General features: G+C 38.3%; 1 protein-coding gene across 4 annotated transcripts in view; it reads right to left on the reverse strand.

Annotated features, from left to right (window-relative positions):
* The window catches only part of EIF2AK4 (eukaryotic translation initiation factor 2 alpha kinase 4), a 96,924-nt gene that overhangs the window by 40,968 nt on the left and 36,579 nt on the right, over positions 1 to 19,377 (reverse strand). For all 4 annotated transcript variants that reach the window (XM_063089125.1, XM_063089126.1, XM_063089124.1 and 1 more), the window contains 9 exons: positions 17,519 to 17,676; positions 16,031 to 16,566; positions 11,604 to 11,710; positions 10,833 to 10,990; positions 7,689 to 8,122; positions 6,894 to 6,963; positions 5,374 to 5,457; positions 2,995 to 3,117; positions 842 to 946 (listed from right to left, as the gene is read on the reverse strand). In XM_063089125.1, coding sequence (XP_062945195.1) covers positions 842 to 946; positions 2,995 to 3,117; positions 5,374 to 5,457; positions 6,894 to 6,963; positions 7,689 to 8,122; positions 10,833 to 10,990; positions 11,604 to 11,710; positions 16,031 to 16,566; positions 17,519 to 17,676 — 1,775 coding nt within the window. The remainder of the gene's footprint in view (positions 1 to 841; positions 947 to 2,994; positions 3,118 to 5,373; positions 5,458 to 6,893; positions 6,964 to 7,688; positions 8,123 to 10,832; positions 10,991 to 11,603; positions 11,711 to 16,030; positions 16,567 to 17,518; positions 17,677 to 19,377) is intronic.

The following is a 19,377-nucleotide window of genomic DNA, read 5'->3' on the forward strand; positions in this document are numbered from 1 at the left end:
CACTTATCTTAATGCCTAATAACTTTTGCCTATGATGTTAAGTAAAACTCTTCCCCTGGCACTCAAGGCCTGCAACCTACAAGACTGCCCAAACTTCCAGCATCCTCTCTCTCTCCCCTCTACACCTCAGTTTCAGCCAACTACATAACAGGCTGGTCTTCAAACAACCACATCTGCTCACCCTAAGTCCTCTGCATATGCTGATCGTTCTCTCTGGAATCCCCTGCCCTGGTGTCACCATGCCCTGCCTCCACCTTGGCCTGTCAGAATCCCACCCATCCTTTAAGGGCCATCTGAAATGCCATTGTCTTTATACAGCCTTTTTTTTATACAGTGTAAAATTTCCCCAGTCTTTTATATCACTATTTATCTCACTTCACATTACTTAGCTTTGCATGGTAAACAACTATTCTACAATGTTGAGAAGTACAATTGCCTTCTGAATTACATATTGTCTAGGACAGGCTCTCCTGGTAGGTTTCTGGTGTTTCTTTTTTTGAGACTCATTTCCCCAAACTAACTGAAAGTCCCTCAAATGTAAAGCATCTAGCCCAGTGCCTGGATTGGTAGACCAAAACATGTTATTTCATAAAGTACTGTATGCCTTTCTTGTCCACAAACCAATAATTTTTATGCTCCTCAAGTGGAATGCACTCACTAAAATGTATCCACAGTTTCTAAGCCTAAATACCATTTGCGGCATGCCCCTGCACACTTGCATAATTTCCTGAGGATTGCACAGCACAGCACGGTGAACTCGCTATCCTGTCTTCTAACATTTTCAGGATTATTGAAGCATCTGGGTCCATTTTGAGTACAGTCTAATTTAAAAAATACTCACAGCAAATGCTAGGTGGTCTGTCGCCAAACCAAAATCACCTATTTTCACATGGTCATCAGAATCCAAAAAAATGTTGACAGGCTTCAAGTCCCGGTGAATCATTCCCTGTTGGAAGAGGGAGAAGAAACCAACAATTGTTTCCCACGCACAGTTTAAGAGTTATACTATTTCCTAATTTGAAAGGTCAACCTAGAGATGAAAATCAGATGAGGTCTTCTTCTTCTTTTTTTTTTTTTCCCCTGACCAGTAAGGGGATCACAACCCTCGGCACAGTGAGCGCACCGGCCAACCCTATATAGGATCCGAACCCGCAGCCTCGGAGCTACCAGATCCACACTCTCCAGAGTGAGCTACGGGGCTGGCCCAGATGAGGTCTTCTCCCACAGTCCACCCTAGTCCAGGCTGTCTGGCCTCTGCAATGTCTCCTGACTGTCCTATGACCTCTCTTTTGCCTCCCAGTTCTTCCTGGTGGTGGTCCTGATCAGGTGAAATCCAAATGGTTCCCTGTGGCATCCAAGCCCCCTCCACTGGCTCACCAAGTCTCCTTTTCCTCTATGCCTCACAAAAGCCCTGATCTGGTCAAGGAGACACACCATTTTCACTCCTCCTTCTATTCCTTTTTTTGTACTGTTTCCCCCAGCTAGGACATTCTTGCTTTTCTCTACTCATTCAAATTGGACCAGTATGTACAAGTGCCTACTCATTTGTGAGCCTCTGCAGAAATTCTAACAATTCAGCTCTGCATCCCAGCACACAGAGCAGGTGCTCAACAGTTATCTGTCACATGAACCCTGCTTCCTCCTCTTCCTAATCACTCATAATGCTTGTTTCACTTATTATTGTGTTTAATTATTTTCTGTAGTATTATAATAAGACTTTATTGTATGATCTCTTTTACCATTACATTAAGATAAATTCTGTCTCCTTCCAAAATCAGCCTCTCAAGCATGGGGTTTTTCACATACTTGTGCCTCTCTGTACTTCTAGGTGTGGCAGTATTAGGTGCCCAGCAAATGATTAGCAAATACTGAGCAAATCAGATTGAAAGGAAGACAGCACATGGACATGGTTCTAGGACCCCAGGATGATATCACAGTAACAGAGTTCTAATGAACTCTCATTAGAACTCATTTTTATTCCCAACCTTGCAAATTCTGTTTCTTCCCAATCATTTATAAACTAGACATGCATAATTTACAAGCCTGGTTTCTCAGTATAAATATGGCACAGTATAAACATTTTAAGGTTAAAGAAAATTGAGGCAAAGGAATAAACTAATATATTTATACTGGCTAATGCATTAAATAATCCCATTTTTAAAATGTAAGCCGTGTTTCATCATGAAGCTAGGCCCATTAGCATTTATATTGTAATGACAATTTCTAGCCATAAAATGACATTTTATACATGTGATAAGCTATGTAACTCAGAGAGTCTCGTTTCTCTCCTTGCTAGATGACTTTCTGGCTTCTCCATGTTCCTAGGAAGGTCAGCACAAATTCAGTTAGAATCAAATAATTTGACATGTATTAATCATACTCTCACTTTATTCTGAACCACTCCAGGACCCACCCTCACACTCCACACGTGTTCAAATACTTCCTCCTCACCCAGAGGCAGGCAAACTTTTTCTGTAAAGGACCAGATAGTAAATATTTTAGGCTTTACAGGCTATATACCCTCTGATGCAACTACTCAAATTTGCTGTTATGGCAAAAACAGCCATAGGCAATACATAAACAAATAGGCACAGCTATGTTCCAGTAAAACTTTACTGATGAACACTAAAATTTGAATTTCATATAATTTTCATGTGTCATAAAATATTCTTCTTCTTTTCATTTGTTACCACCACTTAAAAATGTAAAAAACATTCTTAGTTCACAGGCCATACAAAAACAGTTGGTGGGTTGGATTTGACCCATGGGCCCCAGTTTGCTAATCCCTGTCCTACCCTTCAATGTTTTCTTTGAACTTTGATATGTTGTACTATTTTCTTGTCTTTTGACACTTTGTTCTGTTTCCTACACAAATAGATTATCTCAATTAACCTGTAGTTTTCCCTCTATTTCAGTTTTTCTCCATTCTCACACTTTTTTTATTCAGACATATGTAAACACATGTTTTCAGAAACAAAATACTGTAAAGTTTACTTTCTCATGGATATAAGCTAATCCATCCAGAATCTCTCGAAAAAGCCTCCAGAGTCTGATGGTGTCTCGATACAGTCCTTGGTCAATCGTGTCACGTAAAGTGCTCTTTTCACAGTACTCCATCTACAGATAAGAACAAACCGGACAGAATTTAATTATACAAAAAGTTTAAATTAAGGAGAATAATTGTAATTAATGTAATTCCCCACTTTAAAACTTACACCATCGATTTTAAACAGTTATGGAAAAGACTCTGCTTTTTACACTGAAAAAAGAAACCAACAGTATTTTTAAAAAATACCTTGGGGATAAGTATGTGCTATGGTTTGAACGTCCCCCCAAGCTCATGTTGAAGCTTAATCCCCAATATAGTATTTGAAAGATTGGGCCTTTACGAGGTGATTGGACCATGATGCCTATGTGCTCATGAATGGATTAATCCATTCGTGGATTAATGGGTTACTGGATAAATGGGTTACCGGATAAATGGGTTACCATGGGAGTTGTACCAGGGGCTTTATAAGGAAAGGAAGAAGCACATTAGTTTGCTCTTGCTCAGCTCTCACCATGTGATACTCTGCATCACTTCAGGACTTTGCTGAGGGTCCTCATAAAGAAGAAGGCCCCCACTAGATGGGTCCCCTGGACCTTGGACTTCCCAGCCTCCAAAACTGCAAGATGTATATTTGACTTGTTTATACGTTACCCAGTTTTAGGTATTCTAAGTGGCAGAAAACAGACTAATACATTTGTTAATGATAATGTTAATAATGTTAATAACCAATAGCATTAAAAAATACATTGGGAGCACAGTGTTATAACACCAAGGTCAAGGGTTCAGATCCCCATACCAGCCAGCCACCAAAAAATAAATAAGTAAATAAATAAAATAAATGAAAAAAAAAGAGAGAGAACAAAATAAGGGCTGGCCGTTTAGCTCAGTTGGTTAGAGTGTGGTGCTGATAACACCAAGGTGTGGGGTTTGAGCCCTGTACTGGTCAGCTACCAAAAAAACCCCAAAACAAAACAAAAAACGACTGGAGCTGAATATGAATAATCTTAGCACCCTAACATAACCATTTTTATTTTTTATATTACTGCTCATTAAAAAAATAAGACTTACTTGTTTAAAATTCTTATCACAAATAATATGAAAAAACAGAGATTGTAGTAAAATTTTATTTATTGTTTTACAGGATTTCACCTAAACCTAAATTTCCAAGGGCAAATTAATCTAATGATGTCATTGGCCTTTCTTATTTGTACATTAAAGACAAAAGACCTTCAGGTCTAGAACAAAACATTGTAAATATTAAAACATTCAAGAAAGTGCTCTGTCTCAGTCCTTGCTAAGTGTATAAGTGTATCAGAAAATAATGCAGCATCATTTAAATCTTAAATCAACACATAGCATTTGATTTATGAAACTAGCCTATTCAACCAGTGCCAGAATTGGGATTTCTCACAAAGGATTTTATTGTTTTTAAAGAAAGGAAGATCAGCTTCGTTCTGACTCTCCCTCAAGGTCTTAGTCAGGGCAGGACTGTGGGTCACTAATAGTATTTTAAGTCATAACTGCAAGTAGTCAGATCTTTAAATGTGAGATACGATACTGTGTAGAAAAAGGAACCCTCAGACAAGTTATACTGTTTCAAAAGAGATTAATTACGTGCTTGCTTTCCCGGTCACCTGGGCAGAGGAAAGACTTCTGGTTGACGGCCATCCCTGTGCTGGCAGAGCTTACCACTGTTTAGATTCTGCTGTATAGGTAGGTCAGAGCCTAGGCTTCTTTTCAGTAATGGCTCATTGGAATCGGTTTGCCTGTGGCTCTTGTCTCCCAGGGGTTCCTGGACAAGCCACTTTGCCTAAAGCCTGTTTCGTTTGCATGCATAGGCATACATGTGTCATACATTACTTGTCCAGATTCAGCTTGTTAGACAAAGTGGGGTTTCTGCACAGGCACAATCTAGGATTTATGGATCTCAGATATGGTGCTAAGCACTTCACACATATTATCTCATTTATTCTTTACAAGTTTATGAGATAATTACTATTATTTAATTTATAGGTAGGGAAACTGAGGTGCAGATGCTAAAGAACTTGCCTAAGCTCACACAGTTGTGACAGGTGAACACAGGATATGAACTTACACAGCCTGAGTCCAGAGGCACTCTATGGTACCTCCTGATATGATACAGGAAAGCACGAATTCAAGGATGGGGGAAAGGGCCTTTATGCTGTGTTCCTCTCTGGCCAGTTAATCTTTGGTAGTGCCTGTGAGGCCTCTGTTGTCCACTGTCTTGTTCCAGCATCCTGAAATATGTGCACCAGAAACTACAGGGAGCTGCTGGGTCACCAAGCTGCACACCAGGGCCTCACCTGGATATACAGGTAGTGCACAGCCTCAGTCATCACCAATGGCTCCCTTTCATGGCAACCATTCTTTCCGCTGCAGTCTTCATCCTAACCCAAGAGGAACACATGAGAACTCAAAATGGGGGCTGAATTTAAACAAATCATCACCATCATTAAATATCTGTGCCCATCCCCCACATACATGGAAAAAAAAGGCAAAAAAAAAAAAAAAAAGCTCTGCTCTGGAAGTAATCAGGTTCTACTCTTGAATCATTTATATACTCTGGGGATTATCTGTAGAAGATCGTTAATCTCTTGGAGGCTTCTCTCCATCAATTAGAATGCCAAAATGGAATGCTGTCCTTAACTAAGCAAAATCAGGACTGTAAATTTGGTGCCCCCATAATAATTGAATGCATAACAAATGCTGAAACCAAACATAACTTTTGCTTTAGCAATAGTTGAGATTAATTATGCTATTATTCCTGGTAAAACTTATAATTAATAATTTAAACTTAGAAGAATTTAAGGTGATTTTAATTAATAAGGTATCTACTTATAAAAAACAGTAAGGCATTCAAACCTCTTTCAAATCAATTTAACTGCTTATCTAACAGAATCTACATGTACATTTTAAAAAAATCTACTATGAATGTATCCTTATAACTGCTGGTAATGGTATTTTTATTCTGGGTAATAAAGTCACCGTATTCAACCCCCAGTTGCAGAATATTCCTCTGCAGCAACAACGGGGCAGCCCTAGCAGTTGAAAAGCTTCACCCTGAGCTCCATGCACCAGCACGGAGGGGCTCTGCTGGCTTTGGAGGAGGAAGAGGTAGAATTGAATGGAATCTGAGGCATGGAGCAGTGTTTTTCAAACTTTTTTGACTGTGACCCACATGAAGAAATATATTTTATATCACATCCAGTACACATACTCATGAGAAGTAAGTTTCATAAACGAAGTTTACCTTTACTGCCAAGTGTGATGCAATTTGGTATTCTCTATTTCTCTCTACAGCATTACAAATAAAATAGAGCTTGTTGTGACCCTCTAAATTGATTTCATAACTCATTACAGGATCACGACACACAGTGTTAAAACACTATTCTAGAGAATGGTCTATGAAAATAAGGAATCAAAATTAATTGATGTGAGAGAGACCAAGGTAACTCCATGACTAGGCTGTTTAGTTACTCAATGAATTTGCATTCAATCCTCATCCACAACCATATAAAGTTTTCCCAAATCCTCCAGGAAACTGCTTTTATCACACACACAAAATACAGTGTTTCAATTTACTTCTCTCCTAAAAGTCGGTATACTTCATTATGTGGATAAATAAAAGCCTAAAAATGAACACAAGCAACATGTATTTTAAATGAATGATCATGTATTAAAATTAGTGATTTCTATATCTGCATATCAGATTAAGGCTTTAATATTTTACCTGAGGTTTATAACATAAGATTTTAGTTTCCATACACACCCACATTAGTGTCTGCATATACCATAAAATGGTTTAATTTGTTTATGTATTTACCTGATTCTGACTTTTACTGTTTTCATCTTCATTGTCAAAGATGATATCACTTTCTGAATCTGAAGCAGGTCTTAAAAACAGAAAAAGAAAAATACTAAGAAAAGTAAAATCCCTGTTATAATTCTAATAATTGACACTCAATTACTTGAAAGCAAAAGAAGATTAAGACACTGTATCATTGACACCACACAACACATACTGATTTGTACTTTGCTATTATACAAAACATAGAATTCTGGATTTAAATAAAATTAGTCAAATTAAATTTCCTTAAAAAATTTAATGGCTACGAGTTATGAAAAATTGTATCCAACTGGATACAACAATAAGATAAAATCATGAAAGTAAATGACCAGTGTAGATTCTGAGATGCATAACTTTAGTTTAGGATCATAATTATTGGTTTGGTACCTTTCTTGGAACTGCAGTTGGCAATATATCAAGAATCCAATTTAGTTCTTTAAAGTTCCACTGAGTTGGAAGCCCTTATCCAAAGAAATGCTCTGTAAGAAATTCTGCTAAATGCATTAAGATAAGGTAACAGAAGTAATTTCTATTTTTCCTTTCTCCGGGGCTTGGATTTTGGACAGTGGGGAAAAAAATCCTTTGGATTGCATTTGGTTAGTCTCTAAAAGGGGGTCTCATGTTTTTTCTCTCGTTTTGTTTTTTACAGGGTCAGCACGTCTGGATTTCTAAACGAATCCTGGCAGGGGCTTAATGGGGATGAGACTGGGACACATCCACGGCGCCCGGCCCGCACCCACGCCTGGCGCTGTAAGCGCTGTGCGCCCTTACAGGAAGGACTGCGAGAAGACCCCGTCGTGCTCGTCCTCGTCCTCGTCGCTGCTGGAGCCCGGGCTGGTGGCGGGGAAGCGGGCGCTGGCCGAGCGCTCGCCCGATGTGCTCCACTCCACCGAGCTGCTGAGGATGGGCGGTGGCGCAGCAGCCTCCACACTGTCGGAGCCATCAGCGTCGCCAGTGTCGCCCACCGGCTGCCGGTGCATGGCTCGCCCATTCTGGGCCAGCGGCCCCGAGTCCGGGGGCGGTGTCCTTGGGCCCGCCGGCCGCTCGTGCCGCTCGATCCAGGCGTTGTAGTAGCGCACGATGTTCTCATGGTGCAGGCGTGACAGCAGTGTCACCTCGCCCTTGATCCTGCGGAAGTGCCTGCTGGCCGGGTTGATGGGGATGCGCTTCACGGCGTAGCAGCAGCCGTCCAGCTTGTTCTGCACCTGCCACGCAGCAAGGGGAAGGGTCCCTGTACGGTCAGCAGCTCAGAACCTTGCAGAAACTGCGATTTACACTGCCCCACCTCAGCCCCCACCAAAGATAACCTACAACTCTAAATGAGAGCCAACAGCTATAATCGAGAACCACGTCTGAAACTAAAACTGAAGAAAGCCTTGACTGCCAAAAACTTAAACAGCTTAGGCCAACATAAACAGCTTATCCCAATCTAGATGTATTTAGCTTGCTGGGTTACCCTGCAGAAAACAATCTCTATTTTAATCATTAATTTTATTGACAATTACTTCTCTGCTTTTCCAATATCGTATCTATTGAAACTTATAAATAGACGTTAGTTTTAAAATAAAAATTATTTTCTAAAGTCAGTGTAAGGTTTCACATTATGATTTTAGTTTTTCTGGCTTTTTTTTTTTTAAACACATAAAGTCAACTAAAGTCAAACTAAACTCCGAAATTTTTAACAGGCCTGAATAAAAATGCTAACTCCTTGACTTATAAAGCTGTGTGAATGTGGGAAAATTACTTAATTTCCTTGAGACTCAATTTTCTTATCTATAAAGTGGCATTTATATCATTTCCATTACCCCAAATGGTGACTATAAGGATTACATGAGATAACATGAGTAAAGCACTTGTTCTGAGGCCTCACTCAGAAAGGTGCTTAGTAAACAATAGCAATTGCTGTTAACACAATTACCGCTCACTGATTTTTGTTACATAACTAACATTTATGACTGATGATGTGTACGAAACTAGCACAATACAATTAAGAACACGATAAAATAATAAAAATACAAGAAAAAGTTTCAAGGGCTTGTTCCCATATCCTACATACAGGCATCCTTATCCCAGGCAGTTTCATTCACTATCTAATTGGATTGACTGAAGTAACTTTTATAGTTTCTTTCACTGGAATATTCTAGTCCCAACATGTGGGTCAGCTTAGGTGATGATATATTCTAGAAAAGCAACAACTTGGCCATGAGCAGAAGGAGAAATTAGTTAATTACAAAAGACAAAACAGAGCATCATTCTGCTTGGCTCATAGGTTTCAATTAGACTATTAAAAACTCGTAGGAATAAGAAAGGAGCACTAATCTGAGTTTCAGATGACCTTTTTTGATGTGAAAATAGTGACAAGAACACATGTTTTGAAGTAAAACAGATATGGGTCTGAATGCTGGTTCCATCTCCTAGTAGATACGTGGAACCTGAGGCAAAGGACCTAACTTCTCTGAGCCTCAGTTCCCTTGTCTGGAAAACGGGTATTATACTTATTTCATGAGAATATCCTTAAAATGAAAGACAAGGTTTAGAAGCCACCCAGCACACAACCTGAAATATGGAATGTGCTCCAAAAAATGACAGTCCTGTATTCCTTTATTGCCACATTAATAGAGAAGGGGACAGTGGGAAGTCTCAGCGTGTCTTAGTACACATCATACAAACTGAGTCAATGACTGGAGTGTGGAGCTTGCTACACTGGAAACTCCTAGGAATTCATTTATTAAAACAAAAGGTGCATAAACAATAATGGGCCCAACTGCTAATGATCACTGAGCAGACTGCCCTACCCTGCCCTACTCTAACCTGGAAATACAGAGTTGACGTGTGAGGGCTGTCGGATTTTCATAGGGAGAAACCACAGGAAAAACTTAAGGGCTAAAATTATTAAGATGCTTTTGTTATATGAGCTGACTAATCATTTTTAAGTACTTATAAGGAAATGAAGATTGTTACTATTTTACCTTCAAGAATCTAAAATGTAAATAAGTTAAAGGACTTGATCAAAATGACATTGTGAGTTAAAGGGATAGTATATGCTTCAATCATCCACTCCTCTTACAGACAACTATAATCTTTCTGATCAGGATACCTGTCTTGCTGAAGATTGTCTTTTTTTACTGCAGGAAAACTAATTTAATTCTTTTTTCAGTGTAAAAAGCCTTCCACAGTAATATTAATGCTTCCTAATAATACTCTCAGAATCCTAAACAGACATATGCCCCATTGATGGAGGGTCACCTTCATATGTGAAAGATGACATGTACCTTATGTGGACTTACAATGTTAATCTGGGTCTCTTAAACTAAAAAGGAAAAAAAAAAAACATAAATTATATAAAAACAGCTGAAATATCTTTTTACAAGGGGCAGATAATAAAAAAAGTCACTCAAAATAGATGAGAATGAAGAGAGGATGATCTAACAATGCACACCTTAATAAGGCATCACTACTTTTCCACCTCAATAACAGCTGAAAAATAAAAGCCATCAGGACCATCTGGGGTCATTTCCCAGTTCGAATTCCATCTCTGTTCTAACCTTGGAACCCTTTTCTCTACTGCAACTTTGACGGCAAATGGGAGAAAAAGAACACTTTTCTTTTTGAACCAAAGCACACAAAAATGTTCTTTCCGTAGAGGTCTTGACTCCACTTGAAGTGCTGTTATAATCATGCATTTTTCACATTAATGCTCTACACCAAGTGAGGAAAGAAGAATGGGGTGTTCTTAATGTGTCCAGTGTAACTTTAAATAAAGCCTTTAACTCCAAGAAGGTGAAGATGATGACAATTTCAAACAGTCATATTCACTTCCCTCCCCACCCCAAAACAGAAGTCAAGTCCATAAGTCTTTGTGAAAAAGGCACAGAGGAGCTCTAAAAGAAAATGGGGACAACTCTATTATCACACCTTGATGACAGCTCCGAAAGCTCCTTTGCCGAGAAGCTGTAATTCTTCAAACTCAATGAAATATCGGGAAAACTGTCTCTGTGTCTCACTGAAGAATGCAGCACTGGGTAGCTGGTTGCTAGGAATAACAGTCTCTACATAATCTTGTCCTCCAGAATCTGGGATAAAACAAAGAATAAGAGAATAAGGCCTTAAAAATATAGGAAAAACTACAATATCCAACAATAATATAAGCACTGGAGGAAGGGGCCCCAATTAGTAGTTTGAAAAAGTACCTCTTACCCAGGCAACCTGTTAACACTTTTCTTTACCCTACCCTCCTTAAAGTAGGTAGAAATACATAATTAGTCCAAGTTCACATGGGGGGGGGGGTAATTGAGACAGAGAGTAAGTGACTGAACTATAGAGCCAGAATCCAAACCCGGGGCTCCTGATCCATCCCAATCTCTACTGAGGTTTCTTAATCTGCTACTTAAGTAGCAGCAGGAAAATCTAGTTACATGGCAATAAGGGTGAAATGACAAGAAGAGGGACTAAACACTAAAAGAGGCGATACCAAAGGACACTCCATCAGTAGAGACTGGAAAAATCGGGCTGGCAAAACAGTCCCCTGCACACAGTACACCTCAAATGAATGGATTTACACGTAGCTCAGCATAAAACAGATAAAAGAAATAATCCATGCAGCCCCTTTCAGTTTCAGGTTTATGTATACTTTCAAAATAATTTAATGTCAAACAGCATATCAAAAAACAACAGTAACAGACTCACCATCAGGACTTTGTTCCACTAACGGCATTTTTGGCTGAGGATTTATAAAGTTGTGTTTCAACAACTGCTGAGGACTCCATCTTTCCTTGTCATCCAAGCAAACGCACCTTAGTGAGAGGGAAGGAAGAATCTCAGCAGCACACAAATTAAATGCTAAACTGGGTAATCCAAGGCATTTAACTGTGAGTTTAAAGAAACATATTAGGGATTTTATGTTACTTATGGACTAACATGCACTCAAGAGTGAGTTTAAATTAATAGACATTCCTGCAGGATTTAACTGCTGAGCACCAGGCTGGGTGTAAGTGGGGAATGAAGAAAATGTACAATCTCTAGAGGCAGGAAGGCTTACGCTCATGCAACAAGTTTTTAAAAGTAGGCTATGAATTTTCACTCCCTAACAGTTTAACACTAAATTAAGGCTTTCTGGGGACCAGTCATAAATAAAGCTGTTCAAAGGCAAGGCAAAGCAAATCAGATAGCTAGTGTAGGGTTAGGCCCAATATTCCCATGATAAATTTTAGATGAAGCTGGTTCATCAAAGTATGAAGTAATTTAAAAACAATTAAGGAATACTTTTTAAAAGTCCTATATTTTACCACATACTTTCTTTTAATCCTCATTCCTTGAATCCTATTAGCTTACTGTTTAATTTTCTAATAAACAATTTTTTAAAAATGAGTAAAAATAAGCCCTTCCTTTAACCCAAGGGTTCTCAAAGTGGGTCCCTGACCAGTAGCATTAGTATCACCTAGGAATTTGTTAGAAATACAAATTTGGCAGCTCAGGGGGTCTGGACAGTAATCTGTGCTTTAACAAGCCCTCCAGGTGATTTCAATGCAAGCTAAAGTCTAAGAACCACTGTTATAACTAATCTAAGCTGTTTGGCTTTCATAACAACGACCCAAGTAGCACCACTTGGTAGCACTTGACCCTAACTATAAACAACATACTTAAAAGAATTGACCTTCATTGTGAGTTCTTGACTAAAAAATCTGTACGTATAAAGTGGTGATGGCAACTACCGTGAAGGGTAACATTTTGTTTTATTTATTTTTTATGTAACAGCACTAAAAAGCAAAGCACTCCTAATTTCTTGAAAAGGAAAGAAGATTCCAATAAAACCATTTTATACATTTGTATAAGATTCCAATAAAACCACTTGTATAAGATACCCTAAATTTAAAATTAATTTTTAATTATGTCAGTAAAACATAAATACCTTCTCCTTGTAAATATTAAAACATTACTGATAATGATAAAGTCTCTGACCAAATCCCCACTCTCTCTCCAATTCCTTCCATGTGTGGGATATATCATTACAGACCTTTTTCTATGTGTTTACATATATAAACACAAAACCATCCAAACAAAATAGTATTGTTATTTGGATGTTGATTTTTTTTATTATGGTTGGATATTGATTGTATTTTTAATGAAATCATCCTGTATATAATATTCTTCAACTTGCTTTTTCCATTCAACCATGTGACTTAGAGATCTTTCTAAGCCAGTTCTTTAAAATCTTTTTTAAACTTCTGTATAGGCAAGGACCAACCAGAATTTATTTACACATTCTCTTATTATTGGGATTATTTACAATTTTTCACTCGTACAAAAAAATGCTGCAATGAACATCCCTTTACATGCTCTGTTGGGTTTCTGAAGTACATTATCAACTCTAACTGTGATGTTAATGTGACTCACATGACAGTAAATCTGGATCAGAAAAATTTTAAAGCCTACCTAGAATCAATTGTACTTTAAGAGATTTTATAGTCACCAAGATCTCACTTAAAAAGATGAAATTCTCTAAACCAGTAATTTTGGCAATGTAGTAGCTATAAGTAGCAAAGGCAAATGCTAGGTCCAGTTTTGAACCAAGAGATGAAACGACTGGAAGCTTCCACATCTCTCCATAGTTCTCTCTGAGGATGGTGATGAGACCTAGCACTGACTTAGCACAGGCCGTGTGCCAGGCACCACTCAAAGCACTTCACAGAGGTTAACTCATGTCATCCTCATGAGCACCTCAGGAGTTAGGTGGTGCTATCATCCTTACTCTCCAGAGGAGGAAACTCAGGTCAGGGAGTTTACGTCACTCAGCCAGTGAAGGTTACAGGTGGGATCTGAACCCTGGCTGACTCAATAGCCTGGGCTCTTACCCACCACAGTGTGAAACGAAGCCTTTCTCCAAAGGATGTTCACCAACAAATAAAAGTATAACTACAAATGAAATGTTGCTCTGCTTTTGTTCTTTGTGAATATTTTTTTTCTTTTGTTAACCGGGGCTGGACAGCTGAGGTAGTAAAACAATCCTCTGCAGTTCCTTCTCAACCAAGCAGTCTATCAAACCACTCTAGGAAGACAGAGGAAGATACAAAATATTCTAAAGGACAATCTTGATCAAGACTAAGAAATAGTGCTGATCTCAAGTTCAAAAGTGGCAGAGCATAGAGCTATTTTCTGTAAGAAGAAAACGAGGAAAGTTTTAGCAAAACCCATCATTTATTTTGCTACTAAATGTGAAAGGTATGTTCTTAAACCTCCCAGTGCTGTTTTCAAAAATATATAATGTTATTGCTAACCTTACTAAATTAGTCTTGACCAATGAGGAAGGGCAGAAAGCTAAAGGTGACATATTGAAGACTGAAATGAGTCTTTCCATCAGTGTTTCAATCACTGTATTGTCACTTCAGCAAACCTCATTGTTAGGGTGCATTTAAATAAGTACTTTTAAAGTTCTACTGCATTTAAAAGAAATCATGAAAGACTTCTTTAGAGATTTTTTAATATACTTTAAAAAGAGAATACAGCATAAAGAATCAAAGTTGGTCCCTTACCACAACTGCATGCGATTAACGTCTACTTCGATTTTATGGTACAGCAGAAACTATCTCATTTAAATACAAGTGCAGCTATTTTCACATTTGTAATTGGTGAGATGGTGAGTGACAGGAAATAACAATACAGATCAGGTCAATTGGCAAGTGGGATAGATGGGAACAGGAAATGAAACGTGAAGGGTAAAAGAAATGCAGAGAGTGAATACAGTGGATAAAGTGAATGACAGGGAGAGAGAAGGTGAGACACAAGATATTGTTGGAAAAGGAAGAAATCAGCCCAGGTCACCTTCTGCAGGAAAGTTGGACCAGGGTAGTCTCTGGAAAAACCCAGACTGAAGGGATCTTATTCCCCATTTAACAGAAACTGAGAGAACTTAACTGGTTTGGACTGAGAACAGAGGCAGGGCTAAACTAGTAAACACTGAATTGAAGGACTTGGACAAAGATTTTAGGCCTATGGAAAGCTTCTCAGTAAGGATTCTCTCAAACTGGATAAAACATGGCTCTTGTAATTAAACATGCACCTGTAATTTATAGGCGTTGAAAATCCTCTGGCTAGGAGCATGCCAAAAACATCACCTCCATGTGGGTGGCCCACCACAGCCATCACAGTAACCATGGCTGCCACGAAAGTGGCTAGACGCCACAACCACCATGCAGGTGGTCCACCAGCCACTGGAGTGCATTGACACGTGGAGAATCACCAGCAGAGACCAAAGAAAAGAAGAGGATGTCTCTCTCCACAAAGCCCATTCCAGAGTGACAGAAGAAGCATCTGCTCTATGATAATATTGGGGGACCTGAACACACCTCTCAGCATTAGACAGATCATCTAGGCAACAAATCAACAGAGTAACCTTTCAGAAGGAGAGAAGAAATCTAGGGTTATCAGTGGTGGGAGGGGGGAGTGAGAGGGGGATAGGGAGAGATTGGACAAGGGGCATAAAGAATAAGTACAATTTGTAACAATATATATGCTAGTAATATTGATTTGATCAACATGTCAATGCTGAACTCCCAAAATATGTATAATCAATTACAATTCAATAAAAATTAAAACAAACAAACAAAAACCAAGAAAATCCTCTGGCTAGAGTAAGAAAGTCACCTGCATCCTATGACTTGGCTGAATGAGACAGCCAATGAAGAAGAATGGGGCACAAGGGGCAGAACCAGACTCCTGTAGCTATTTTATAAACAGGAAGCCTTGTCTTTGAACCCTTAGGAACCAGGAGCATTGGTGGACAGAGAGGGTCTTCTATTTGGAATACCCAGGGCATTTCTCACTGGAGCAACCCCTATAGACTTCCTAGGGTATACCAGGCAGTCCCCCTAAAAGTAGTTTGAAAATTGTGAAATTATTAAGTCCAAGTGAATTTCAAAGAATGTGGGAATTAAGGAAATGAACATAAGTGAGGAAATAGAACACAGGAAGCTGGGAAAGGATTGAGAGAGCAAAGAATTAACCCTAGTACTTTTCCTCACTTTTCAGCTTCCATGTCACGTAGATGTGTGGCACACTCAAGCACAGTCAAAGCACAGGAGTCAAGTGCAATCGGAGAGAATCTCAGTGATACTCACTTCTTTAGGAAATCTTGAAAGTCAGCTGGCAAGTCACCAGGGATGGTCACAGGGTACTCTCCATACTCTTGTCCTTGGCTGAGGGAGAGCAGCAGAAGGCCAAGACGCCAAACATCCCCTTTCTTCCCCGTTTTATAAGGCAGGGCGTTGTCACTAAAACGAACTCGAGTTTGCTCAAACACATCCTCTTTGCAAATGTCTGCTAGGCGCTTAGAAATACTGTAGTCTGTAATCTTGACGGTGCCCTCTGCATCCACCAAGACATTCGATGCACTCAGGACTTTGTGCACCACAGAATTGCTGTGCAGATAATCAAGGCCCGACAGGAGCTGAGCTGCATACTTGCGAAGCTGATGAACGGGGATGGGGCCTGAGTGGCTCAGGTGTGCAGCCAGAGAGACCCCACTGATGTGCTCTGCTAAAATGTCCACCACAATGGAGTTGTCTCGCTCTCTGAGACTCATTGCTAAGTAACGTACTATATTTGGATGGCTTAATTTCACCAGTGAGTTGAATTCTGTTTCTGCTCCTTGAATCTGATAGGGAAAAAAAAAAAAGAGATAATATTGGGTCAATCAGCATTAACTGGTGCTTGACTTCTAAAGTGATGTATTTCATAGAAATTATTCGTATGCCTTCAAACAAGAAGAAAATGAATATGCCCTGAACTGAACCCTCCCCCAAACCATGTATGTGGTCAACCTAACAGTTCATAAAGATGGAAAAAGTTTAGTTAATTCTCAATTTCTTTAATCTCAAAACCTAGTGTACAAATACTACAAAATTAGTGAACAGCTTTTCAAATCAATTTCTTTTGAGGTTCGGCCACCAAAAAAAAAAAAAAAAAAAAAGAAACATTAATTTTAAAATAACATTTCTGATTATAATAAAAATCACTGTCAAAATTTTAAAAATTAATACAAAGGAAAAAAACCACAAATTATGTATATGGTCACCACTCAAAGATAATATGATTTTGGTCTATTTACTCCCAGTTTTTCTTTCTATACATACGTACACAAACATTACTAATCACCACGCTTTACCTACTATTTTGTAACATCTTTATCATGTAACACTGCAATATGCAATATTAAATGTTCTCCTTAAGCTCAGTATTATAAATTAACTTTAAAATTCTCCAGTCCCCCAAAATTCAGTTTTGAAGCAATATTTCAAGAGTAGGAAAAATATGAATAATTGCACAAGCACAATTATGAAATAGTATTTAGTCCCAGTTAGAGAGATGGCTGTTAATGCCATAGCAAGGGCTGAGAAACGAGGTTATGAAGACAGCTGCAGAAGCTGTGTCCATGCTGTGAAAGTCCTGAAAGAGGAAGCAAGGGGCTGAGAAAACTGTGGCAAAGAGGGGTTGGTCCCCCACAGTCCCTTCTGGTTAAACAGTTGTCATACCAACTGTGGATCACCTATGTCATCTCCAAAGCTTGAGATTAGGCTTTTTGCTCAGTCAACCATCTGGATGCCTACCTGCTTTTTGCACTTATCAATCTTCTCTCTTTCTTGACTGGTAAGGAATGGGCCCATTTTTTTCTGCCACTGAAGGACCCACTCATACAATAAGACAAAGCTGCCAGTGGCTGTTTCCAAAGCATTGTAAACTAGTTTTCCAAGCTGTTCATCACTGCCTGCACATTAAACAGAAAATATGTAATTAAATCTTTCTCGTATGTTCTCTGTGGGGGGCAAAAAGGGATGGGGATACACATCCATTTTTTCTACAAAGGATATCATGTGCTAATTATGAAAAATATGATTTCATGTAATACATGCTCTTTTATAAACCATTTTTAGTATTTAACAATATACCCTGAGTCCTAAATTATTAATTTTTATAAAGGGAAAAGAATCAACAATGAGATCTTAGTATCAGACCAAATAAAGAAACCAATGCTTTATTCTACTAGCCGTCAGTCACAGTGTTACTTTCATAACCAATTTTCATTAAAGACTATAATAGAAAATTACCAAAATATTGGAAAAGGAGAAAAATACCACAATTTTGTTTTATTTTTCTTTTAGTTCCTTCTATGCCCTGACTTTTTTCAAATTTACCAAATCATAGCCTATATAGCACCATTTGCACTACTGACATTTTGGACCAGATAATCCTTTGTTGTAGAGGGCTGTCCTGTGCACTGTAAGATGTTTAGCAGCATCCCCAGTCTCTACTCACTAGATTCCAGTAGCATCCCCACCTCAGTCTTAACCACCAAAAAATATCTACAGATATCACCAAATGTCCTCTGGGCTACAAAATCACCCCCAGTTGAGAAATATCAATATGCAGTATTCTGCCTTTTTCTCTTAGTATATAAATAGTAGTTTTCCATGATGCTAGATTGTCTTCATAATAAAATTTTTTTTTCTAAGAGACATTTATAATTACTTTTCCATTTGAAAAATGAGAAGTGACAAAATAAGATAAAGTGGTCTTGGCAAAAAGGCTTTGGAGAAATATGGCTGAACTAGCTCACACAGACTTTTTATCTGAGAAGCAATTTTTACTTCACAGAAATGCTTGTAAGTCGGAGATTTTAATTAAAACGATCTATTATGCTAGTCATAAATAATTCCTGATGGTCTTAGTCTAAGGGGAAAAACACTGGTGTTTGTAAATTTGTCAACCAAAGGAAGCAATTTGAGAAATGTGGGATTTAAGCAGTCCATTGGAGATATATGACATTAAATGTTTATGGGATGAAGTGTGATGTTATTTACATAAAGCCTAATTAAATTTGTGTATTATACAGTACACTATCATGCAATATTTATCTCCCCAATAGGGACTAGGTAGGCATTTCATAATTGCTGGTTTTAAAAAAAAATTATAATTTTATTATTGCCACCCTCTTGTCAGTTTTTCATGACAGGGATAATAAAAGGGATTAAAGAAGACACTTCAGTGAGGCTAAAGGAAAATGTGTTACCAAAAGAAAATGTGTTACTGAAACTCTATTATATGCTAACAGCGATCATTTATACGGTCTCTGTAGTGCTTTATCCAAATCCATAAGTTCTCTATTCTCTCTAGTACCAACAACTTTAAACTGAAAAACAAATATTATTTAGTTTTTTAAATAAAAATAGTTCATTAAAAACCAAAAGTTATTCAGTTATCTTTTATAAAAACACTTCACAGAAAATTAGGACATATTTTAAAAACCAGACCCATTGTGACATAACATAATAAATAATTTACTTCGTGGTTTTATTGAAAATTCTCCAATTGCAAATGTGCTTGTAATGAGGGTATTACCTAAAATGAATTTGTCTAATGAGTACCAGTGAGAATAAGAGACCCAGGTAAGGTAACAGCAGTTGGATTA

This window comes from Cynocephalus volans, chromosome 3 (assembly GCF_027409185.1).
Source record: "Cynocephalus volans isolate mCynVol1 chromosome 3, mCynVol1.pri, whole genome shotgun sequence".
NCBI lineage: Eukaryota > Metazoa > Chordata > Mammalia > Dermoptera > Cynocephalidae > Cynocephalus > Cynocephalus volans.